This window comes from Pristiophorus japonicus, chromosome 12 (genome assembly GCF_044704955.1).
Source record: "Pristiophorus japonicus isolate sPriJap1 chromosome 12, sPriJap1.hap1, whole genome shotgun sequence".
Lineage (NCBI taxonomy): Eukaryota > Metazoa > Chordata > Chondrichthyes > Pristiophoridae > Pristiophorus > Pristiophorus japonicus.
The window spans coordinates 4,550,589-4,576,223 of NC_091988.1; the positions used below are offsets into that span (position 1 = coordinate 4,550,589).

General features: G+C 45.8%; 1 protein-coding gene across 2 annotated transcripts in view; it reads left to right on the forward strand.

Moving 5' to 3' along the window:
- LOC139277131 (neural cell adhesion molecule L1-like protein) overlaps positions 1 to 25,635 on the forward strand; it is a 759,673-nt gene that overhangs the window by 163,850 nt on the left and 570,188 nt on the right. For both annotated transcript variants that reach the window (XM_070895152.1, XM_070895153.1), the window contains exons 5-6: positions 17,445 to 17,567; positions 21,540 to 21,710. In XM_070895152.1, the coding sequence (XP_070751253.1) occupies positions 17,445 to 17,567; positions 21,540 to 21,710 (294 nt within the window). The remainder of the gene's footprint in view (positions 1 to 17,444; positions 17,568 to 21,539; positions 21,711 to 25,635) is intronic.

Consider the following 25,635-nt stretch of genomic DNA (forward strand, 5'->3'; position numbering starts at 1 on the left):
TTTTTCCAGTGCCCCCTATAAAAGGGGAGGGGGACACTAAAAGCACCGGCAATGAAAACAAATTAAACTTTAAAACGTAAAATCAAATTAAAATTTGGTTGCCGGGCGTGATGATGCACTCCAGTCCCTCCGGTGCCCACCTCTCGCGGAAGGCCGCGAGCGTACCGGTGGACACCGCGTGCTCCATCTCCAAGGACACCCTGGACCGGATGTAGGGTGGCACCGTTTAATGTTTTATGTTTTTGCAGGTGAACTCCAAAAAGAGTTCTAAATTGGGCTTTAGCACCCCATGAAGGTAGGGGAGTGGTAAATCAAGCACTAATGACCTCAGTAGGGCGCCACAGGGACATTAACACCAGAGTGCTACTGAATTTCAGGTGACTTGAATTCAGCAATCGTTCTTCAATCTTTCACACTGGCTCATTCCAGCTCTTAAAGGGGAGGTTTTATCAAGCTGCAGCTGCTCATTTTTACCATTCTTCCAACTGAACTCAACCTGAGACCAACTCACATACCTCATGGCTATGGCTGCTCCTAATACAGATCGAAGTGAGAGAGCTCGTCGGTTTAACGACGCCGCATGGTGGGGGCAGTGGAACAAAGGAGGGAAACGCTCTTCCCGGCATGTGAAAGGAGGCTATTGCCCCAGGTCTTCAGGACCACGTGGAGGGAAATGACAGAGGTGGTCTCGGCCAGTAGTGTCGTCAAACGCAGCCTCACTCAGAGCCGTAAGAAGTTCAGCGACCTCAGTCGGTGGTCAAATTGAATACATGCTTCAACAAGCCCAACATACCAGCCTCTGAACCTCTGTCTGTGCACCCTGTGCAGATCACCCCTCCCCCACCACTCACCCACCAAACATCTGCAACTACTCAAACTTACCTCCTCATTTCTACATTCACAGCTATTCAGTGACGGCAGGTATATCTCCCAGACACATAGCTGGACTCTGACTCACGCACACATTTCTGTCCTTTGCAGGCCAAGATGGCCCACAATGGGAGGGAGCAGCAGAGGACAGGCGGGGGTGATGTGCATCTCCAGCAGCTCTCCGACCTGGAGGAGCGAGTGCTGCGTCTGATTGGGCAGCAGGTGGTGGGCGCCGTGGCCGTCAGTGATGTCAACCCCGCTGGGGGCAACAACGGTATCTTCATCCCCTCTCTTTTTCTCATCCCACTTCCCCCTCATACCAGAAGGCGTTTATCACTTTCCAGCTCCTGATACTGTCTGCATTCCTTGCTCCATTCCTGCCCCCCTGCCCTCACCTATATGCTTTCAGGTAATTTGCCGGCAGATGACCAGCCAGTCCCTGAGCCCCCCAGTGAGAGTGAGGAAGGGGAAGAGGAGGAGGACCCAAGCACCACATCACTGCATCTCTCACCCGCAGGCACCACCTCAGAGACTGGCACGACGCGATCGTTAGAGGTTAGCTTTGTAGAGGGATCTGCACTGGGTGATGCACTGGGGATAAGTGGACTGCAGCAAGGCCAAGGGGAAAGGGTAGCTCAGGGGCCAGCTCCCTGGAGGGAGAGTTTGCGTGCGAGTTTTACTGCACAGGACTCAGATAAGGACCTCGATGGGGAGGCGTTCACAAGAAGGGTGATGGGCCATGCACTTGGAGATGATCGGTGCAATGGCAAGGGTGTCCGAGAGCCTCTCGCCAATGGTAAGGAGCGTGGAGGAGTCCGTCTCCAACACTGCACAGAGCTCTGCGCACACCATGGAGCACATCATTTCCAGTCTGTAGTTGATGGTGGACTCCCAGAGAGACCGTGGGGACCCAGACCTCATGACACGTGTCATGGGTGATGTGGCAGCTTCCATTGCAGCACAGGTGGAAGCAACGCAACGTCTTAGTGCTGTAATACAGACAATGGTTGGTGGCATCGAGTCTCAGATTGCTCTCACGCAGTCTCAGTTGGATGCCATGTGAGCCCTGTCTGCTGCCATCGCCGCTGGGCCCACCACAGTCGACCGGGGATCTCACGTTGTCACAGCAGCCCAGCAATCTGTGCTCCAGCAGATTGCTAGGGATGCTGAGGTGCTGCCCCGGGGGAGTGACACTGGGTCAGTGGAGCAGGAACCTGCTGTCCTCTCTCAGGATGACACTCCGCCATTGCACTTGTCGCTGCCGGTCAGCCAGCCAGCCCAGACTGCCGCCCAGCCTGAGGTGGTGCAGTCTATAGCCGGGCCTTCCAGGCCTAGAGCTGGTCAACAACGTCCTGCAAGACCACCTGAGTCTCTGGCCCTGACACACAGCAGCCTTCCACCAGCCCTGCTGGAGACACTGGGGACACTGCGGAGGAGCTCTCGGATAGGTAAAGGCAGTGTTAGGAGGGGATATGTTTTGTACAAGGGTGAATAGTCAATTTATATATATATATATTACATACATATGCAGTTCATGTTTTATGATAAAAAATGTAATTGGAATGTTGCCTATTTGATGCTGTATCTCATTTTAGTTTTGGGGCTCTGCTATGGAATGGGGAATTGCTGAAATGATGGGGGCGTAACCTCACGGCCCGGCATATCCCACACACTACCATTACCAACAAGCCAGGTCACCAACCCTGGTTCAATGAGGAATGTAGAAGAGCATGCCAGGAGTAGCACCAGGTGTATCTAAACATGAGGTGCCAACCTGGGGAAGCTGCAACACAGAACTATATGCAGGCTAAACAGCAGAAGCAGCATGCTGTAAACAGAGCTAAGCGATCCCACAACCAATGGATCAGATCGAAGTTCTACATTCCTGCCACATCCAGTCGTGAATGATGGTGGACCATTAAACAACTAACAGGAGGGGGAGGATCCATGAATATCCCCATCCTCAATGATGGTGGAGCCCAACAGGTGAGTGCAAAAGACAAGGCTGAAGCGTTTGTAACCATCTTCAGCCAGAAGTGCCGAGTGGATGATCCATCTCAGCCCCCTCCTGAGGTCCCCACCTTCACAGACGCCAGTCATCAGCCAATTCAATTCACTCCACGTGATATCAAGAAACGGCAGAGCACTCTGGATACAGCAAAGGCTATAGGCCCCGACAACATCCTGGCTGTCGTGCTGAAGACTTGTGCTCCAGAACGAGCTGCGCTTCTAGCCAAATTGTTCCAGTGCAGCTACAACACTGGCATCTACCCGACAATGTGGAAAACTGCCCAGGTATGTCCTGTCCACAAAAGGCAGGACAAATCCAGTCCGGCCAATTACCTCCCCATCAGTCTACTCTCAATTATCAGCAAAGTGATGGAAGGTGTTGTCGACAGAGCTATCAAGCGACACTTACTCACCAATAACCTGCTCATCGATGCTCAGTTTGGGTTCCACCAGGACCACTCGGCTCCAGACCTCATTACAGCCTTGGTCCAAACACAGAGAAAAGAGCTGAATACCAGAGGTGAGGTGAGGGTGACTGCCCTTGACATCAAGGCAGCATTTGACTGAGTGTGGCATCAAGGAGCCAGAGTAAAACTGAAGTCAATGGGAATCAGGAGTAAAACTCTCCACTGGCTGGAGTCATACCTAGCACAAAGGAAGATAGTTGTGGTGGTTGGAGGTCAATCATCCCGGCCCCAGGACATCGCTGCAGGAGTTCCTCAGGGCAGTGTCCTGGGCCCAACCATCTTCAGCTGCTTCATCAATGACCTTCCCTCCATCATAAGGTCAGAAGTGGGGATGTTCGCTGATGATTGCACAGTGTTCAGTTCCGTTTGCAACTCCTCAGATAATGGAGCAGTCCATGCCCGCATGCAGGAAGACCTGGACGACATTCAGGCTTGGGCTGATAAGTGGCAAGTAACATTCACACCACACAAGTGCCAGGCAATGACAATCTCCAATAAGCGAGAGTCTAACCACCGCCCCTTGACATTCAACAGCATTACCATCGCCGAATCCCCCACCATCAACATCCTGGGGGTCACCATTGACCAAAAACATAACTCGACCAGCCACATAAATACTGTGGCAACAAGAGCAGGTCAGAGGCTGGGTATTCTGCGGCAAGTGTCTCACCTCCTGACTCCCCAAAGACTTTCCACCATCCACAAGGCACAAGGCAGGAGTGTGATGGAATACTCCCCACTTGCCTGGATGAGTGCAGCTCCAACAACACTCAAGAAGCTCGACACCATCCAGGACAAAGCAGTACACTTAATTGGCATCTCATCCACCACCTTCAACACTCACTCCCTCCACCACCGGCGCACCGTGGCTGCAGTGTGTACCATCTACAAGATGCACTGCAGCAACTCGCCAAGGCTTCTTCGGCAGCACCTCCCAAACCCGCAACCTCTACCACCTAGAAGGACAAGGGCAGCAGGTCCATGGGAACACCACTACCCCCACGTTCCCCTCAAAGTTACACACCATCCTGACTTGGAAATACATCACCGTTCCTTCATCATCACTGGGTCACAATCCTGGAACTCCCTCCCTAACAGCACTGTAGGAGCACCTTCACCACACGGACTGCAGCGGTTCAAGAAGGTGGCTCACCACCCCCTTCTCAAGGGGCGATTAGGGATGGGCAATAAATGCCGGCCTTGCCAGCGACGCCCATATCCCAGGATTGAATTTTTAAAAAAACGTGCAGAGCAACCGGAAATTGGCGTGGAATTCACTGAAACTGAATTCTGATGAGGTGTTCGCGGACCGACCTTGCAGACGGCCGATTGAATGCCTGCCTCCCTCCTCCATCGCTGCTGCTTCTACTCCTTCTCATCCTCATCCTCCCCCTCATCCTCATCCACCTTCTCATCCTTGTCCACTTTCTCATCCTCCCCCTCCTCCTCATTCTCCTCCTCATCCTCCCTCTCCTCCTTGTCCTCCCCCTCCTTCTCCTGCTTCTCTTCGCCCTCATCCTCCTCCTGCTCCTCAGCCTTGTCCTCCTCCTCCTCCTGAGGTGGCGGAGTTATGCTGGTTGTCAGTGGCTGCAACCTCATGATTGCCAAGTTGTGCACCAGGTGGCAGATGAAGAAATACGAAACCCGCTCAGCCGAGTACTGGAGGGCTCCTCCCGAGCGATCAAGGCAACGGAACCGTTGCTTGAGTACTCTGATGGTCTGCTCAGTGAATGCTCCTGGTGGCAGCATGACTCATTGTATGAGTGCTGGGCAGGAGTGTTGGTGTTGCGGAGGGGAGTCATGAGCCAGGTGAAGAGCGGATAGCCCTTGTCTCCGAGCTGCCAGCTGCGGGCTTGATGTGGTGGATGGAAGAAAGCTGGCACACTGGAATGCATCATGGCTGCTGCCAGGATAGCGGGCATTGACGGTGAGGATTCGCTGTGTGTGGTCTCACAATAACTGCACATTCAGTGAGTGGTGGTCTTTGCAGTTACGGAATACCTCAGGATTGTGATGCGGTGCCTGCAAAGCGACATGGGTTCAGTCAATGGCGCCCTGCACCATGGGGTGGCCCGCTATCCTGGCAAAGTCACGTGCACGCTCCAGCTGCTTTTCTCTGGTGAAGGGGAAGGAAATGTTGTCCCTTCTCCTTCTTCTGTCGACAGTATCTGTGACCTTGTGGATGCAGCAATGCACGGCGAACTGGGAGATGTTGCAGATGTCTCCTGTTCCACACTGGAAGGATCCGCTGGTGTAGAAATTGAGCGCGATGGTGACCTTGAGTGAGAGAGTCGTCCTCACCCTGGTCTGAGGCTCGAGGTCTGGTTGCAGGAGGTGGCAGAGCTCTGTGACCACGTCCTTGCTGAAGTGCAGTCTTCGAATACACTATTCCTCAGTGACATTGATGTAGGAGAACTGCTGCCAGAATACCCTGGGAGGTTAGGTCTCTTGTTGAGAGCCCTGAGGGGCCACATTTTGCAGTGTTTCTCTATGCCTCAGTTGACTCCGACAGTAATGCTGGAGCGCGAGGTTCAGTGCCAGCACAACCCCCATGAAATAATATAAATGTTGCAGTTTCAAATCTGCCCTCAATTAAAGTCAGGAGTCTTTAAGAGCAGAACACTCCTTCAATTGCAAATCGCTCAAATTGGTCAAAACACCTGTCTGTCTATTTGAAACCAAGAAGCAAACATTGGCCCAGAAATCCCGCTTTCTCCTTACCGCAGGCGTTCGACTAGATTTTAGAGAAAAAATGTGCACCGACCTGAAACTGCTGCGCCTGCTCGAGATCCCGGTCCACAGGCCTCCTCTCCCTGTGTGTCGCAGCGCGTGCTCGGAGAGACGTACGTAAGTGGAGCTGCAGTCACATGGCTCTGAGCAGCCAATCAAGGTACAGTATTTTCTCATTCATAATAATGGGAACTCTAAGTTGGTGTTCCCATTATTATGAATGAGAAACCCTCCCTTAACACCCAAAACACTAATAAAAAATAGAAAATATACACTACATATTTAAGATTCATTTAAATTAAAGTAATTAATGTCATAAAAAATATATATTTTCCCGATGTTTTCAAAAGTTTTTTTAATTATGCCTTAAATAAACTTACCATAGTGGGGAGGGTTTTTAACAATAAAATGTTTTCATAACTTTATTTTAATATGTTTTTGTGTGTTTTAAAACATTTGCGCCTGGAAAAAGTAGGTGTGCACATTATGCGCTGAAAACCGGCTTTTCAAAATGCCTTCCCGGGTCTGTAGACGCTCCGTACGGACCTGGGGAGGCCGGGATTTCTATCCCATTATTGGCTGACTAAAACTTCTGCGGATGCTGCTGCCTTTAAATAGCGCTCCTCCAGCGACATCCGACTGAAACCCCACTGCTGAAGCTGTCGTTGGCAGCGCCAGGCGCTAAACCAGGGGGCGTGGGGCAATTGTTGTTCCGGGGCACTGTACACGGTGATGACGCCAGCATCTCCGGGCGCAGCAGAGCGGGACGCTACCTGTTACCGCCGCCGCAAAACCACCGCGGGACTTAGCGGGAAGCGCTATTCTCGGTTTGCCCAGTCGCAAACTGATTTGTGCCCCGTTAACAGGCGCCCCCAAGAGGCGCTATGTAGCCCAATTTCTCTCCCAAAGTGCTCTGTAGTATATACTGATGTTATACTGCAATATTTTCTGCTCTGCATGATACCAGAATTACATTGCTGTGCTATCTATTCCTGAATATGTTTCTTAACCAGAAAAGTTGGATTGCACCCTGCGGGGCAGACAATTACATTTTTAATTCAATTTGAAATGACTGAAGTATGTTTGATTTGACATTTTAATTTTTTTGAGCAAATATTATCATTAAGTTGATCCTGTGCAGTCGGAGGCAAATATTTTAGTTTCTTCGTGTTTTGTTCTGCATCTTTTTTATGCTTTTTAACCTGCAAACTACAAGGGGCTGTAATAACAATAACTTTCATTTATATAGTACCTGTAACTTAGACAAATATCCCAAGTTAAATTCTACAGCTAGACAATTATCAGGATGCATTTGATTGTATTTTTCCGGATACCCTTGACTTATCTTAATTTGAATTGAGAAATTTCTTGGTTTATGTAATATGGGTTAAAGGATGCAGCACTATGTTGAGGAGAAATCTCCCTTTCTCCCGAGTGGATCCACTGAAATAATGGATCGATGCTCTCGATGTATGACAGACTCAAAGAGATAGGTTTGAAACGATTTTATTCCGGCAGGGGAAGGTCTGTTCTTAGTCGACCAAGACAGAATCTTCAAAATTCCAACGATCTGGCCGGTCTTTATACAGATTCCTAGTGGGCTGGTCTTTAACGTATCTTTTAAAGTGATAGTGATTTAACTGCCACAAATAACACAGATGTAAGGCAGAGACACATTTGTTACAGCATCGGAAACATTTAATTCACAAAGCACAGAAACATTTGTGAACGGGAATTTCAGTTCGATCACAGCACAGCCTCATTTGTTAACCCTTATCAGACTGCCTGCTGTGTGAGCTGATCCCTTCATCTTCCCGAGCATTTGGCTTCTGTGAAAGTGTATTCTCTGCCTCTCGGAATGTGTTTGTTTCTACAGGTTAGACTTTATTGGCCTTCTCAGCCTTTTCTATGTATTCCTTCAAAATCTAAAGTTAATTTTCCTATCATAGTTTTACATACAATCTTCAATAATTCCTTACCCGACTACACACTAAAATACAGTTTTAACAATCTAGATTGCCTTTCTTTCGAACCACCTCGTCCCAATAGGTCAACGGTGTAAGTCCAATATGTGGTATAGCACTAAGCTATGAAAATCAAGATGATCCAAAGTTTATCTCGAGTTTCTGCTGAAATCACCAACCTTAGTTATATAGTGCTGGGGTGCTACAATTTCTATCTGCATACCATAACTGGAGAGAGGCTGAGAGTCCCACTCATGATTCCCCTGACTGAAAAGAAAAGATATCTCTGTGGATCTCAGGTGAGGAGAAACTGTCCTCTGTTGATTTGGGCAATCTTCGACATGAAGAATGGTCAATTGGGAGACACCAACTGGCTGAATCTTCCCCTGTGACCATACCTTACCATGATTCATCATGTTTAGCAATAAAAGGGTAAGTGGGAAAAAAATCAGAGGGAACATTTATAGAGCTGCACGGGAAATCTGGCACTTCGATGATGTCATAAGTCACCTGAGCAATACTTGAATAGTTAGCAGTCACTTGAATCAAGACATTGTCGAACATCTCAACCCCAGATAAGTCTTTAAAAAAAAAGTTTTGAGAGGTTTGGCCCAGATTTTGCGGTCGCTATCATAATGCCTTTGAAATTCACCGCAAGCTCGATATTTCCAGCGCCAAATCTCGAACTTGCGGTCTGTCAATGTACGCATAGAAACATAGAAAATAGGTGCAGGAGCAGGCCATTCAGCCCTTCTAGCCTGCACCGCCATTCAATGAGTTCATGGCTGAACATAAAACTTCAGTATCCCCTTCCTGCTTTCTCGCCATACCCCTTGATCCCCCGAGTAGTAAGGACTTCATCTAACTCCCTTTTAAATATATTTAGTGAATTGGCCTCAACTACTTTCTGTGGTAGAGAATTCCACAGGTTCACCACTCTCTGGGTGAAGAAGTTTCTCCTCATCTCGGTCCTAAATCGCGTACCCCTTATCCTTAGACTGTGACCCCTGGTTCTGGACTTCCCCAACATTGGGAACATTCTTCCTGCATCTAACCTGTCTAAACCCATCAGAATTTTAAACGTTTCTATGAGGTCCCCTCTCATTCTTCTGAACTCCAGTGAATACAAGCCCAGCTGATCCAGTCTTTCTTGATAGGTCAGTCCCACCATCCCGGGAATCAGTCTGGTGAATCTTCGCTGCACTCCCTCAATAGCAAGAATGTCCTTCCTCAAGTTAGGAGACCAAAACTGTACACAATACATGCCTGAAGGCCATCCGCATCGCCACCAAAAACCTAATTGCTGGATATTGAGAGCTGGGCTTTTTGCTCACCAACTGCCCAGCAATATTGAACGGAAATGTTACGGCTGGTGAGAGCAGGTGCAGGGCGTGTTTCCACTGCGTAGGGAGATACCCGAAATGAAAAAAATGCTTTCTTAAAATATTAAATAGCATCAAGGAACATTAAAAGCTGTAATGAGAGACAAATCTAGTGTATGTTAAAGCTGCAGGGTTGTTTTATAAATAACATTTACATTTCATAACTTTCCGCACAGTGCACAGTATTTGTTTCGAAGTTGAAATTATGAGCAATGAGTTGGATTCCGACGATAAAAGCTGAATCATTATGTATTTTAAAGGCTGTAGTAATGAAGTAATGCAGTAATTTAAATGAATGAAAGACGATCTGCTTCCTGATTGGAGGAGCAGGCCCACGTGATCCCAGGGAGGGTTCCGCACGTGCTGCGTCCCTGGGGTCCGTGAGCCAATACGCTGCTCTCCTACACGCAGCATCAGAGAGCAAGTTTACAAAGGAGGGTCACCATCAGGTAGGTGCTTATTCTTTTCGCTTGTCCGCGGCGTATACCAGAGCTACGCCGCAGACCGCAATTTTTTGGCCAAGGTGAATACAAAAGTAAATTATAACCTTACTACTTAGTCCTACACCCCTCCTGTCCTATACAATGCAATATTGCAACATAGTCTTGTAGAGTACAAAATGGAAAATGGTTTGTTTTTAAAAATTTACTTCTGGAATGTGGGTGGCGCTGGAAAAATCATCGTTATTGCCCACACCTAGTTGTCCTGATAAGGTGATGATGGGCCATTTCCTTGAATCATTGAAATCCTTGTGGTAACGGTGCTCCCACAATGGTGTTAAGTCGGAACTTCCAGGAATCTGACTGAGCGCTGATGAAGGAAAGATGTTATATCTCCAGGTCAGGAATTGGGGGACTTGAAGGCGAATGTGGAGGCGTTGATGTTTCCATGACACTACCGCTATTGTCCTCCTTAGTGGTAGAGGCAGCAGAGGCTGGAGCTCCTGTTGAAGTAATCGTGCTGAGTTTCTGCATCCTGTGGATCATACATTTTGCAGCTACAATGTGTTGATGATGGATGGAGTGGACATTGAGTCCAGTGGTAGGGGCATCGATCAAATAAACTGCTCTTTCCAGGATGGTGATGAGCTTCACTGATGTTGCAGATGCACATATCCACATAAATGCTGAGTATTCCATCACACTCCTGATTAAATCTTGTAGATGGTGGGGAGGCTTTGTGGTTGCAAGATTTGAGACACTTATTGTACTGTTTCCCAACCTATCCCCTGCCACTGTGTTGATATGCCTAGCCCAGTTAAACAGCTGGTCACTGGTGACTCCGTGATGTTGATGGTGGTGAACTTAGTTAGGGTGATTGTCATTGTAGGTTAATCGGAGATGGCTGGGCCTTCTCTTGATGGAGGTGGCCATTACTTGGCACTTTTCTGGCGCAAATGTTACTTACCATTGATCAGCCTAAGCCTGCATGTTATCCCGTTCTTGCTGTCAGCTGGCATAGGCTGCTGCATTTTTGGAGGCATGTGAATGGAGCTGAACACTATGGAAATATTGGCAAACAGCCTCACTCCTGATTTGGAGGCAAGGTCATTGATGAAGCAGTTGAAGATGATTGGACCAAGGACACTTGCCTGTTAAACTCCTCCAGTGTTGTCCTGGGGCTGTCTCCAACAACCACAAGCATCTTATTTTGTGTCAGGTGTGACTCCAGCCACTGAAGACTTTGCTCTTTAATCCTCATTGGCCTTAGAATGGACAAGACAGGAAAGTGCAGATCTTAACCTGTGCAAGTGAGCTCTCTCCTGTCTGGAGTCGGCAGTCAGAATGGCTCGAATTACACTTTGCAAAGTCACGGATTATGTAGGCAGGGCGTTTCTAATTACACATTCTGGAGAAACTGCTGGGTGTGTCTTATCCTCCAAGGGGACCAATCAGAGCATTTTTCTGTTGCAAATAAGCGTGTCCCTAAACCGAGGCCCCGTCTGCTCTCTCAGGTGGACGTAAAATATTCCATGGCACTATTTTGAAGCAGGTGAGTTATCCCCGGTGTCCTGGCCAATATTTATCCCTCAATCAACAGAACAAAAACAAATTATCTGGTCATTATCACATTTCTGTTTCTGGGAGCTTGCTTCTGTGCAAATTAGCTGCCACATTTCCTACATTACAACAGTACTTCATTGGCTGTAAAGCACTTTGAGACGTCCTGTGGTCATGAAAGGCGTTATATCTCTCTTTTTCTACCCCCTTGTATTCTAGTCCTCCAGTTATAAAGGCCAGCATTCCATTAACCTTTTTGATTATTTTCTGTACCTGTTCATGATATTTTAATGATCTGTGTACCTGGTCCCCAGGTCTCTTTGGACCTCCACTATTCTTAGCTTTTCACCATTTAGAAAGTAGCCTGGTTCTGTATCACATTACATTAATTTTTAAACATCTCCCACTGATCATCTGTCATTTTACCCATTAACAGATTTGCCCAGTTTATGTGGACAGTCTCTGCCTCATTCTGTTGAAGTCGGTCTTACCCAAATCTAGAACCGTAGTCGCTGTTTCGCATTTCTCCCTTTCAAATACTAGCTGAATTTGATCATGTTATGATCGCTATTGGATAAATGTTCACGCACAGTTAGGCTGTTAACTAAATCTGTCTCATTACTCATTACTAAATCTAATATGGCTGTCCCCCCTTGTTGCCTCCAGGACATTGTTGCAGAAAACTATCCCGGACACACTGAAGAAATTCACTACTTTTCTGACAGGTGCTAGTCTGCTTTTCCCACTATGAAAGTTAAAATCCCCCATCAAAACCATTCTGCCTTTGCTACACACTTGCCTAATCTCTGCATTTATACAATCTAACACTTCAGAGCTGCTACCAGGAGGTCTATACACAACTCCCAACTACAGTCTTAAATCCTTTCTTATTTCTTAATTCTTCCCATAAGTCTCCATTGCCTGCTTATCTCTTTTTATAATTCTCTCTTATCATTGAAGTGATTTCATCCTTAATCACTAATTCTCTTCATCCCCCTCTGCCATTTTCCCTATCTTTCCGGTATACCTTATAACCGGGTATATTTAGTTCCCAGTCCTGACAGTCTTGCAGCCATGTCTCAGTACTGGTGATTATGTCGCATATAATTTCCCCCTGAGCCCTCCCCTGCCTGTTAACTAGTTTAAAGTTCTCGTGACCGCCCTATTTATCCTTTCCGCGAGGACCCTGGTCCCAGACGGGTTCAGATGGAGCCCGTCCCAACGGTACAGATCCTTCCTGTCCCAATACTGGTACCTGTGCCTCATGAAATGGGACCCCTCTTTCCCACACCATCCCTTGGGGCACGTGTTCCCTAACCACCTTATCCCTGCACCAAGTTGCACCTGGCCCAGGTAATACTCCAGGGATTATAACCCTTGATGTCCTGTTCTTTAATTTAGCACCTAGTTCCTGGCACTCCCCAAACAGGACCTCTTGCCTACTCTTCCCAACTTGTTGGTCCCAACATGGACCACAACGACTGGCTCCTCCCCCTCCCTCTCAAAAATCCTTTCAAGCCGGTTCAAGATGTCCCTCACCCTGGCACCTGGTGGGCAACATACCATTGCTAACAAAGGATGCTATCTGTCCCCCGAATTATAGAACCCCCAGCAACTAACACATTATGCTTCCTATCCTCCTCCTCCTCCCTTAGGACAACCTCAGGGTCCAATGTGCCATGGTCTGTATTCAGGCTGTCCGTCCGACAGTCTTTATCATTATCCTCACAGGGAGCACGTACAATGTACCTGTTGGATTGGATAAGTGTCTGTGGATCCTCATTCCCTTTCTTACCCGGGTTCCCCTTACTCTGCACACTATCGGTCACACCAGCCCTGTTCTGATCCTGCACCTCTCTACGAGGTGTGACTGAAGTCTGGAGCAAACTGCCCAAACTCTCCCTTCTGTGTCGAAGTGTCTCCAACTCGCATTCCAGCTCAATGACTCCGAGCCGGAGAGATTCAAGATGGAGACATCTCCTGCAGATGGTGTCTGCTCAGGATAGACTCGCTGTCTACAAACACCCACATACTGCCGTCCAGACACACAACCTGCTCACCCATATCTTAGTCTAGCCTTATTTTATTTATTTAATTATTTAAAGTCTTTATTCAATGATTATTAATAGTTATATTAATTAGTTTAACTATTTAAGTTATTAATTTAAGAAAGTGTGTTATAGCTTCCCAGCTCTTACTTTAAACCACAGCCTAGCGTAGAGGGAGAAAACGTTAATACCCACCAACCAATCACCTACCTGATGTCCTGTGACATCACTCCTTGTTTCTTGTTGTTTTTGAACTCTCCGAATTTGCTTCCTCGGGTGCTGACCTCGCTCAGGTCTGCGCTCTCCTCCGCTCCCGCTGTGTTTATCCGCCTCAGTTGATGCCACCGCTATTATTGAACTTTGAAGGCCACTTCAGAGAACATTAAGAATCACCCATTTAGTGTGGAACCGTAGTCATAAGTAGGGTGAACCAGGTCGGAGTGGCAGGCTCCCTTACTCGAAGGGCATTAGCGAACCTGTTTGGTTTTTCCAACAATCTGAAAGCTTTTACTGTTATTTTTTTCTGGTGCTACTATAGTGACCGATTTCACAACTTGACATTTGGGGATCTAACATAGAAACTTCGAAAATAGGTGCAGGAGTAGGCCATTCGGCCCTTCGAGCCTGCACCACCATTCAATAAGATCATGACTGATCATTCACCTCAGTACCCCATTCCTGCTTTCTCTCCATACTCCTTGATCCCTTTAGCCGTAAGGGCCACATCTAACTCCCTTTTGAATATATCTAATGAACTGGCCTGAACAGCTTTCTGTGGTAGAGAATTCCACAGGTTCACAATTTTCTGAGTAAAGAAGTTTCTCCTCATCTCGGTCCTAAATGGCTCACCCCTTATCTTTAGACTGTGACCCCTGATTCTGGACTTCTCTAACATCGGGAACATTCTTCCTGCATCTAACCTGTCCAATCCCGTCAGAATTTTATATGTTTCTTTGAGATCCCCTCTCATTCTTCTAAATTCCAGTGAATATAAGCCTAGTCGATCAAGTCTTTCTTCATATGTCAGTCCTGCCATCCCGGGAATCAGTCTGGTGAACCTTCTCTGCACTCCCTCAATAGCAAGAATGTCCTTCCTCAGATTAGGAGACCAAAACTGTACACAATATTCAAGGTGTGGTCTCACCAAGGCCCTGTACAACTGCAGTAAGACCTCCCTGCTTCTATAATCAAATCCTCTCGCTATGAAGGCCAACATGCCATTTGCCTTCTTCATCGCCTGCTGTACCTATATACCAACTTTCAATGACTGATGTACCATGACACTCGGGTCTTGTTGCACCTCTCCTTTTCCCGATCTGTCACCATTCAGCTAATATTCTGCCTTCCTGTTTTTGCCACCAAAGTGGATAACCTCACATTTATCCACATTATACTGCATCTGCCATGCATTTGCCCACTCACCTAACCTGTCCAAGTCACCCTGCAGCCTCTTAGCGTCCTCCTCACAGCTCACACTGCCACCCAGCTTAGTGTCATCGGCAAACTTGGAGATATTACACTCAATTCCTTGAGATTTCTTGGTTGCGAGCCCAGTACCAGAGTCACGAGGCTACCATATCACCACACTGTTATTGGACCACCTGTAATAGTGCAGGAGATATTCTTGCATTTACAATGGCAGGCTGGATTGAATATAGTTCCAGCAGGCAAGTCTCGGGATGACAGAAATATGTAACTGAGCTGTAGGAGGTTTTATTCCTGATCGTTGCTCTTCTCAGGTTGATAGTACAGGGTCGATGCAATGCTACAAATTACCTCAGCAGCCCTGAGCTAGAGAAAGGACAATCACTCAGGATTACTGCTCCTGATTGCTGCCTGATTTTTTCCACTTTATGTGTATGCTGTTTTGATACTCTCCCAGGGAAAGAACACTGGGAAAACCCCTGGAGTACTGCCCACCCTGGTTGAGCTGTATCCCAGGGGAAACTGAAATGTACAGGTGTAGTTGAGACAGTGGGAGTCTCGAACTCTGATGATGCTAAGACCATGTCAGATGTTTTTGTATCATTTAAGGTAGCAGCTGGAACATAACTTTTAAAAATTAATTGGAAAGAAGAAACTATTGTGATTTTCACATCCTCAAGGCATCTCAAAACACTTCATAGCCAATGAGTTATTTTTGAACTGTGTAAAAAAACATGGTGGCAAATCAGGGAACAGCATAGCCCTACCACCAGCAGTCAGTGGAATGACCAGTTAATCTAAAATAAAAACAGACAATGCTGGAAATCTCAGCGGGTCAGGCAGCATCTGTGGAGAGAGAAACAGAGTTAACGTTTCGGGTCGATGACCCTTCGTCAGACTGGAGAGTGTTCGGAAAAAATGGATTCTTAACATGCACTGAAAGAGGGAGGGGACGAAAGAACAAAAGGGAAGGTCTGTGATAGGGTGGAAGGCAGGAGAGACTGGAGAGATGAAAGGGATGATGGGCCGAATTGAAATGGTAATGCCAGAAGTTAGAAAAAGGTTAACCTGGATAGGGTGTAAATGGTGGAATAATGACCAGCTGCTATAATAGACAAAGAGAAAAAAAGAAAAAAAAACATAAAATGGAGGGTGGGGGGGAGAGGGGGCGGGGGGAGAAGGGGCGGGGTGCGAGGGTGAAAGGGAGCCAAAGATGGCCAGAGGTTATGCTCTGAAATTGTTGAACTCGATGTTAAGTGCTGCCTGTATCCTAACTTGCACCAAGTCCCGCTCACCCATCGCCCCTGTGCAGATATGCCTCAATTTTAAAATTCTCATCCTTATTTTCAAATCTCTCCTTGGCTTCGCCCCTCCCTATCTCTGTAACCTTCTCCAGCCCTGCAACCCCTCGAGATCTCTGCGCTCCTCCAATTTTGGCCTCTTGCGCATCTCCGATTTTAATTGTTCCACCACTGACCTCTGGGCATTCAGCTACCGAGGCCCTCAGCTCTGTATGCCTTTGCTAAAGCCCTCCAGCTCTCTTCTCTCTCTCCTCCTTTAAGGTGCTCCTTAAAACATACCTCTTTGACCAAGCGTTTGGTCACCTGTCCAAATGTCTCCTTATGTGGCTCGGTGTAAAATTTTGTTTGATAACGCTCCTGTGAAGCACCTTGGTACATTTTACTACCTTAAAAGCACTATTTAAATGCAATTTGTTGTTGTTGTGTGACAGTTTGATTCAAATATACCCCTCCTAGTATCTTCTTTGGCTCAGCATCCATTTTTACTCTGTGAATGCAAAACATGCATTCGGTATACCCCAAAACATGCATTCGGTATACCCCAAAACATGCATTAGGGACCCCAAAACATGCATTCGGTATACCCCAAAACATGCATTCGGTATACCCCAAAACATGCATTAGGTATACCTCAAAACATGCATTAGGTATACCTCAAAACATGCATTCTTTGTCCATATTTGTATTTTTTGAAGATGGAACAGGATTTCTAAAAAAAAGTGTATAATGAAGTAGTCAATTTGCAACTCACAGCTTAATTACTAATTTATTCTGCAAATTCATCTGAAAGCGAAAACAGTGAAAATCATGTTTTTCTAAAGTATGATGCAGTTTTTACGACAGTAAATTGCCTATATTTAATGCGTTGATCATTTAAAAATGGATAATTGCGCAATATGTTCTGCAGTTTTTCATGTTTTGTATTTAAGGAATGCTGCATAATAATTACAGTGAATAAGAAATTGTTCAACAATTCTTTCTGGCATCATACTGTGCGTGAACCAGCCATGTATTTGGCAGCAGTTAGCTATAACTTTGTGGGGTACAAGAGTGAATTTATAACTTGAACAGTTAGCTATTGATTTCCATTTGGCTGTTGATGTTGTTGTTCAGGTTTTATGTGTGTTCTCCTGCTGAGTATGTTCAATCTGGCTTCTGCTCTCATTCCCTTATTTGTTATTTGGAATTGTCAATTTTTCATTACAACTGAACGTTATATATTATGACTTATGCTTTTGTTATTCCAGCTATCCCTAGATTTCCAAAAGAGAGTAAACAATCTATTGAGGTCGAGGAAGGGATGTCTGTGGTGTTACCATGTAATCCTCCCAGTGGACCAACTCCATTAAATATTTATTGGATGAGCAGCAGTAAGTACTGTCTGTTATATATTTATGATAGCAGATTCTAACCAGTTGTTCAACTAAATTGTTAAATTCTATCTGCAAGCCATATGGTAATGACCTTTTTTCATTCTTGGCCTAAATGGCTTTTTCCTATTGTGAACTTTTCACAAATGTCCTACAAAATAGTAATACGTAAAAGGAAAGGTCAGATAGTGCAATCATTTTTTATTTTACAATCCTTCTGCTGTAAAAGGTGTCATTTTAAAATTACATTGGTGACTTGATGTACTCTTTTGGACCATGTGAAATATTACAGAGGAGAGATAGGGTAAACCCAGATTATTTCTTCAAAGTAAATCATTATATAGGATTACTTGGGAAATAAAGCACAGAAATAGGCCATTCGGCTCAACCAGCCCATTCCAGCGTTATGCTCTACTCGAGCCTCCTCCAGTCTTTCCTCATCTTATCAGCGTAACCCTCTATTCCCTTCTCTCTCAAATGTTTATCTAGCATTCCCTAAAAAGCATCTATATTCGTTTCAACCACTCCCTGTGGTAGCGAGTTCCACATTCTCACCATTCTCTGGGTAAAGAAGTTTCTACTGAATTCCCTATTTAATTTCTTGGTGACTGTCTGATATTGAAGGCCTGTCTGGAGTAAATATAAAACGGGAAGGTGGCTCAACCGTGGCTAACAAGGGAAATTAGGGAAAGTGTTAAATCCAAGGAAGAGGCATATAAATTGGCCAGAAAAAGCAGCAAACCTGAGGACTGGGAGAAATTTTGAATTCAGCAGAGGAGGACAAAGGGTTTAATTAGGAGGGGGAAAATAGAGTATGAGAGGAAGCTTGCTGGGAACATAAAAACTGACTGTAAAAGCTTCTATAGATATGTGAAGAGAAAAAGATTAGTGAAAACAAATGTAGGCCCCTTGCAGTCAGATTCAGGTGAATTTATAATGGGGAACAAAGAAATGGCGAACCAGTTAAACAAATACTTTGGTTCTGTTTTCACGAAGGAGGACACAAAGAAACTTCCAGAAATACTAGGGGACCGAGGGTCTAGTGAGAAGGAGGAACTGAAGGATATCATTATTAGTCAGAAAATTGTGTTAGGGAAATTGATGGGATTGAAGGCCGATAAATCCCCGGGGCCTGATAGTCTGCATCCCAGAGTACTTAAGGAAGTGGCCATAGAAATAGTGGATGCATTGGTGATAATTTTCCAACAGTCTATCGACTCTGGATCAGTTCTTATGGACTGGAGGGTAGCTAATGTAACACCACTATTTAAAAAAAGAGTGAGCGAGAAAATGGGTAATTTTTGACCGGTTAGCCTGACATCAGTAGTGGGGAAAATGTTGGAATCAATTATTAAAGATGAAATAGCAGCGCATTTGGAAAGCAGTGACAGGATCGGTCCAAATCAGCATGGATTTATGAAAGGGAAATCATGCTTGACAAATCTTCTGAAATTTTGTGAGGATGTAACTAGTAGAGTGGACAAGGGAGAACCAGTGGATGTGGTGTATTTGGACTTTCAAAAGGCTTTTGACAAGGTCCCACACAAGAGATTGGTGTGCAAAATCATAGCACATGGTATTGGGGGTAATGTACTGACATGGATAGAGAACTGGTTGGCAGACAGGAAGCAGAGAGCCGGGATAAACGGGTCCTTTTCAGAATGACAGGCAGTGACTAGTGGAGTGCTGCAGGGCTCAGTGCTGGGACCCCAGCTCTTTACAATATACATTCATGATTTAGATGAAGGAATTGAGTGTAATATTTCCAAGTTTGCAGATGACACTAAACTGGGTGGCGGTGTGAGATAAAAGGCTGCAGGATGACTTGGACAGGTTAGGTGAGTGGGGAAATGCATGGCAAATTCAGTATAATGTGGATAAATGTGAGGTTATCCACTTTGGGGCCAAAAACACGAAGGCAGAATATTATCTGAATGGCGGCAGATTAGGAAAGGGGGAGGTGCAAAGAGACCTGGGTGTCATGGTTCATCAGTCATTGAAAGTTGGCATGCAGGTACAGCAGGCAGTGAAGAAGGCAAATGGTATGTTGGCCTTCATAGTTAGGGGATTTGAGTATAGGAGCAGGGAGGTCTTACTGCAGTTGTACAGGGCCTTGGTGAGGCCTCACCTGGAATATTGTGTTCAGTTTTGGTCTCCTAATCTGAGGAAGGACGTTCTTGCTATTGAGGGAATGCAGCAAAGGTTCACCAGACTGATTCCCGGGATGGCTGGACTGACATATGAGGAGAGACTGGATCAACTGGGCCTTTATACACTGGAATTTAGAAGGATGAGAGGGGATCTCATAGAAACTTATAAAATTCTGATGGGACTGGACAGGTTAGATGCGGAAAAATGTTCCCGATGATGGGGAAGTCCAGAACCAGGGGACACAGTCTTAGGATAAGGGGTAGGCCATTTAGGACTGAGATGAGTTGTTAACCTGTGGAATTCCCTACCGCAGAGAGTTGTTGATGCCAGTTCATTGGATATATTCAAGAGAGAGTTAGATATGGCCCTTACGGCTAAAGGGATCAAGGGGTATGGAGAGAAAGCAGGAAAGGGGTACTGAGGGAATGATCAGCCATGATCTTATTGAATGGTGGTGCAGGCTCGAAGGGCCGAATGGCCTACACCTGCACCTAATTTCTATGTTTCTATGCTCTTCCCCACAAGTGGAAACATTCTCTCTGCATCTACTCTGTCAAAACCTTTCATAATTTTAAAGTCACTCGTCAGCCTTTTTTCAAGAGAAAACAGACCCAGCCTGTTCATCTTTTCTTGACAGGTCTAACCTTCTATTAGAAACATAGAAACATAGAAATTTACAGCGCAGAAGGAGGCCATTTCGGCCCATCGTGTCTACTGGTATCTTCCTTGTAAATCTTTTTTGCATGCTTTCCAGTGCTTCTATATCCTTTTTATAATATGGCAACCAGAACGGTACACATTACTCCAAGTGTGGTCTAACCAAGTTTCGATACAGGTTTCGCATAACTTCCCTACTTTTCAATTCCATCCCTCTAGAAATAAACCCTCGTGCTTGGTTTGCTTTTTTATTAACCTGCCTCACTACTTTAGTGATTTGATCATGAAGACATTTAAATTTAAAATGAGAGAATAATAAATATTTAGAAGAATCTGTTAGACAGACCTCGCCACTTACACCGTCCAGGCTAAGCATGGGCAGCTGCCTAAATCAGGCAAATATTGCCAATAACATATCGAGTGCGTCAACTATTTCAGGCAGTTCAGTAAATACTTACCCTGCACGTACCCATTTAAAAGTCTCTGCTGATTTCAGCCAAAGTTAGGTCCTCAAGCAGTTTCAATGAACTGGTGACACCTTTAAATCCCTTGTATTGTACTTAGCGATTTAAAAGGCAGTTTCAATTCGCACTTTGTTAAATTGCGGTTACCTCGGTCATGAGATTCTGGAAGCAGCTGCTAACAATTAGGAGAGGCAGTTGCTCAGTGCGGCTTCCTGTTTCAAAAAAATACGTTGGGTATTTACCTTTTTGGTCCTAACGTCCAGCGTGTATAGCAGGAAAATGGCGTTCACACCAATGCGCTAACTATAAGCAGTGGGGACAGAATCATTGTTAAATGTTATGATGGGAGAGTTAGCGTAACAGAAGGATGAGGTTAATTGACCAAATGGCCTATTCATGTTGCTGCCTTTCTTAACTTTCTTTTAACTGCATAACCAGGCCCTAGAATAAATAACATGTTCTCAGGTCGATGAGAATAATTATCTTTTAGAAAGTTAGAGGTAATCATAGTCATAAAAATATGAGTTACTATTAATTAATTTTTAGTTGTCATTCATTGATAACATTATTTGTACAATCAATGACTGGGATGGAAAAAAGCAAAATTCATATTATAAATTGTGAAAAGGAAATGATAAAGGTGAGCAAATCACCATTTACAGTAAAAATTACGATTTGATAAACGTTCTTTATTTTCCAGAGATACAACGCATACAGCAGAACAGCAGAGCTTCCCAGGGACTTAATGGAGATCTTTACTTTTCAAATGTCCAGGCAACAGATAGCCGAGATGACTACCTTTGTTTTGCACATTTTTCCAAAACAAGAACTATTGCACAGAAGGAGCCCATCAGTCTGATTGTTAAACCCTGTAAGTATTCATTCTTTCAGTAAGCGGACAGAAATAAATAACAACACATAGAGGTCACATCTTAAAATAAGGTACAAGGATGTGGAGGTGGCTGTGGAGAAGTGAACAGCCACAAACAGGACACAAGGGGGAGATGTCAGTAGTTGCTTCAATCATTGAAACATTAGCACTGAAATACTGAACAGCAAGCTATACTCGGAGCTGGAAGTGAGAGACTGCGGCAACCCACAGTGGGATCGGCACACTCCCACTCACTGCCACACTGGCCAGTTGCTCTGAAGGCAAACTTTCAGCTTGTGTTCTTACTGAAGATACTTCTCCCTGAGAAAGTTAGCAGCCAATGAATAATTGGTGTCAACTTAGTAAAATACAGCTGAACAACATTAATATATCACTTGTGCATTCTATGAGCTCTCAGGTTATGCTATCAGTTTCAGATGTCTCCTGGAGCTGCAGAAGCTCCTCTTGATTATATTATTTTCTTCTCATCTGGCCCATTTGTTAGGATTTAGGTGCCAATTGATCTATCATTTGTTAGATCAATTGGCACCTAAATCCTATCATATTTCTTCACCCTGCCCAACGATCAGAACAACATTTGCTCCCCAGTTAAGTCATTCTGGAACTCTGTTTATTATGCCGGTATTGGAATGTATTCAATTGATGGGAGCTATTTATTTTCGGCCCACAGGAACTGTTGCCTTAAGTAGGTAGAAATTATCCCTAAAATCACCTGCGACTGGAAATCCCACTATTTCTGCAATTATTTCCAGGCAGTCCCTCCAGACCTTTGAGATACAAGGACATGTGTAAGTGTTATTTCACTGTTGTTACAGTGCTAGAGTTTATCCTAGTATGCACTCTTCAATTTACTTTGCAGCCCACTATTCAGCATACACTGCACAATATCTTGTACTGGAGAAGTTTCGTTATTTGTCATTCAGACAACCCTCACACACTGAAGAACTTGTCCAATCCTGGTTGGCTCCAGGGAATCACATGCTTTTTTTTTTGCTGATATGTCCCAGGAACCATCCTATTCTTCCAGCGATCCCTGTGTAAAATTCCATAAGCTGCACAATTACTCCCCCAGTGGGGTTGATTTCCCCCAGTGTTTGGGCCGTTTTCCTTATTCCCACATTGTTTTTATTCAGTTTCTACTGCCAAGCTCTTCAATGTTAGGAGAGCTGAGTGCAGATTTTTGCCTGGTTGATGTATATATTATCCAATTCTTGTGCAGCTGATTCCTTAAGCAAATGCTCAAATGGGGCTGTCTTCTCCTAGCTATGACTCTAGGACACAAGTCTTTTTAATTAATCTGGTAAAATTGTATGTTTTGAAGTTTCCATTAGAGAGCTATGTCCTCATGACTTCTGCAGCTGCAGTCTATACAGCAGCAATACTTGAGATTATCAAGCAGCAGGACTTTGTTTCACCAAGTGACAGCTCCAGAATATAACTTTATTCTGTCAAAAAGAAAAACTCCCAGGCCAGTGGTGGGTGCTTTTTCCCCAGGGTAGAGCTTGGTATCTTGACTGTTCTGGGGTGAGGATTTCCTTTCATATAACATATTCATCAAGTTGCACAGCTCCAGAGATTTGAAAAAAATCAAATAGGAGATGGAAGATTTTCAATCCATGGATCTTTTATTCTATTCGCCCTTAAAGTGCAATGGTATTCACCAATTCTGGAAAGCCCGATCCAATGGATTCCCTCAATTCGAGAGAACCAGATCATTTTTTACGATTGGCCCACCTGAAAGTAACCAATCTTTACAATATAGCTTTCTGCTGCATGCCTGCTTCCACTTGGCTCATTCCCCGCTCCGCCCATCCAGAATACAAGAGTCTTCCCAGTCGTAAAGCAGTGTGGCCGACTTTGCCCAAGAATGTTTCACACTTGCACTGAGGCACATCAACCAGAGTATCTTTCTGTAACTATCAAATGCAACATGTCCAGCCTTGCAAGTGAGACAGAGTGGAATAAACTTCATCTGATATCAGTATGAGACATTCTTAGTTCCTCCATACTTGGTCTCTGCTCCAGAGATGGGAATATCTGCCCTGATTCTTCCCGAGTCTTTTTTCCCCACTTCTTGTCTGCATGTAGATATAAGTAAGGCCAGTGCAACCTTCGGCTGCCTGAGGAAAAGAGTGTTCGAAGACCAGGCCCTCAAATCTACCACCAAGCTCATGGTCTACAGGGCTGTAGTGATACCCGCCCTCCTGTATGGCTCAGAGACATGGACCATGTACAGTAGACACCTCAAATCGCTGGAGAAATACCACCAACAATGTCTCCGCAAGATCGTACAAATCCCCTGGGAGGACAGACGCACCAACATTAGAGTCCTAGACCAGGCCAACATCCCCAGCATTGAAGCACTGACCACACTGACCACAGCTCCGCTGGGCAGGCCACACTTGCTGCCTGCCAGATACGAGACTCCCAAAGCCAGCGCTCTACTCGGAACTCCTTCACTGCAAATGAGCCAAAGGTGGGCAGCGGAAACGTTACTAGGGCACCCTCAAAGACTCCCTGATAAAGTGCAACATCCCCACCGACACCTGGAAGTCCCTGGCCGAAGATGACGCGAAATGGGGGTGATGCATCTGGGAGGGCGCCGAGCACCTCGAGTCTCATCGCCGAGAGCATGCAGAAATCAAGCGCAGGCAGCGGAAGGAGCGTGCGGCAAACCTGTCCCACCCTCCCTCACCCTCAACGACTATCTGTCCCACCTGTGACAGGGACTGCGGTTCTCGTATTGGACTGTTCAGCCACCTAAGGACTCACTTTCAGAATGGAAACAAGTCTTCCTCGATTCCAAGCGACTGCCTATGATTTGATTTGATTTATAGCCGGAATTTTCCTCAGGTGAGTAGGTTGGAAGTCCTCCAAGGCGGGCGGGAAAGCCCAGAGGCTGGGTTTCCCCCACAGGCCCTGTCAACTTTAACTGCAGAACCTGATTTGAATGCAAGGCCTCGGGTTTCCGCCCGCAGCCAGCCAGCTTGAGAGGCTGGCTGGCTGCAGGCGGGTAGGCCTCAGATGTGAGGGGGCAGTCAGGGGGGAGGGATCGCAGGAGGAGAATCGTCAATCGGGAGGGGGCGAGAGAGCATCGGTGGGGTCGGCATTCACGGCGGGGGCGTGGGGGAGGGGTTTGGTCAGCCAGGGATTGCGGGTGGAGGACTCATCAGCCGGGGTGGGGTGGGGGGGAGGGGGGCGGGGGGCAGTAGGGAAGGAAGAGAGGATCGGTGCTGACCACCAGAGGATAGTGGATAGTCTCATCTTTATTGCAAGGCGGCGGCAGGCCAGCGGGAGGTGATCTGAGGCCTTGTGGGGGGTGGGGGGGTCGCCGATCGCGAGGGGTGGGTTAGGTCGGGACCCTGGATTAAGAAGGTCGGTATAAAGCCATTTACCTCCTGCATGCAACAATCCCTGCCTCACAAATCGTGTGAAACCTGCCCATTTGCAGTTAATCACAAAATTGAGGGAAAAAAGGCTTCCTGCCTCATTACAATATTTAAATTGAGGTAACGCCCCTGGGAGCAGGTTGGTCAGCTGCCCCCTGTCCTGCCCCCATCAAAACCGGAAGTGGATGGGTGAGAGCCAGAGTCGGGTCGGGAATCCCACTTTTAAATCTTTAACTGCCCCCAAGCTCTTTTTAGGGGAAAATTCCGGCCTATTTGTTCGGCATCTTAAAACCAATTTTAACATTCTTAGAAAAACAGCTGTCCATTTAAAAGGCCGTTGCCACTGCACATAGTTATTCATCCTGTCTTCACTCTGGGACTGATAATTATTACAAAAGATACACTAAATAAATAACTGGCACAAATAAATTTGATTTCATTAATCTTTGAATTTGAACGAAGTACTCAATAGAGCTTTCTCTTTCCAGATTCAACAAACCTTCTCACACCTTGGG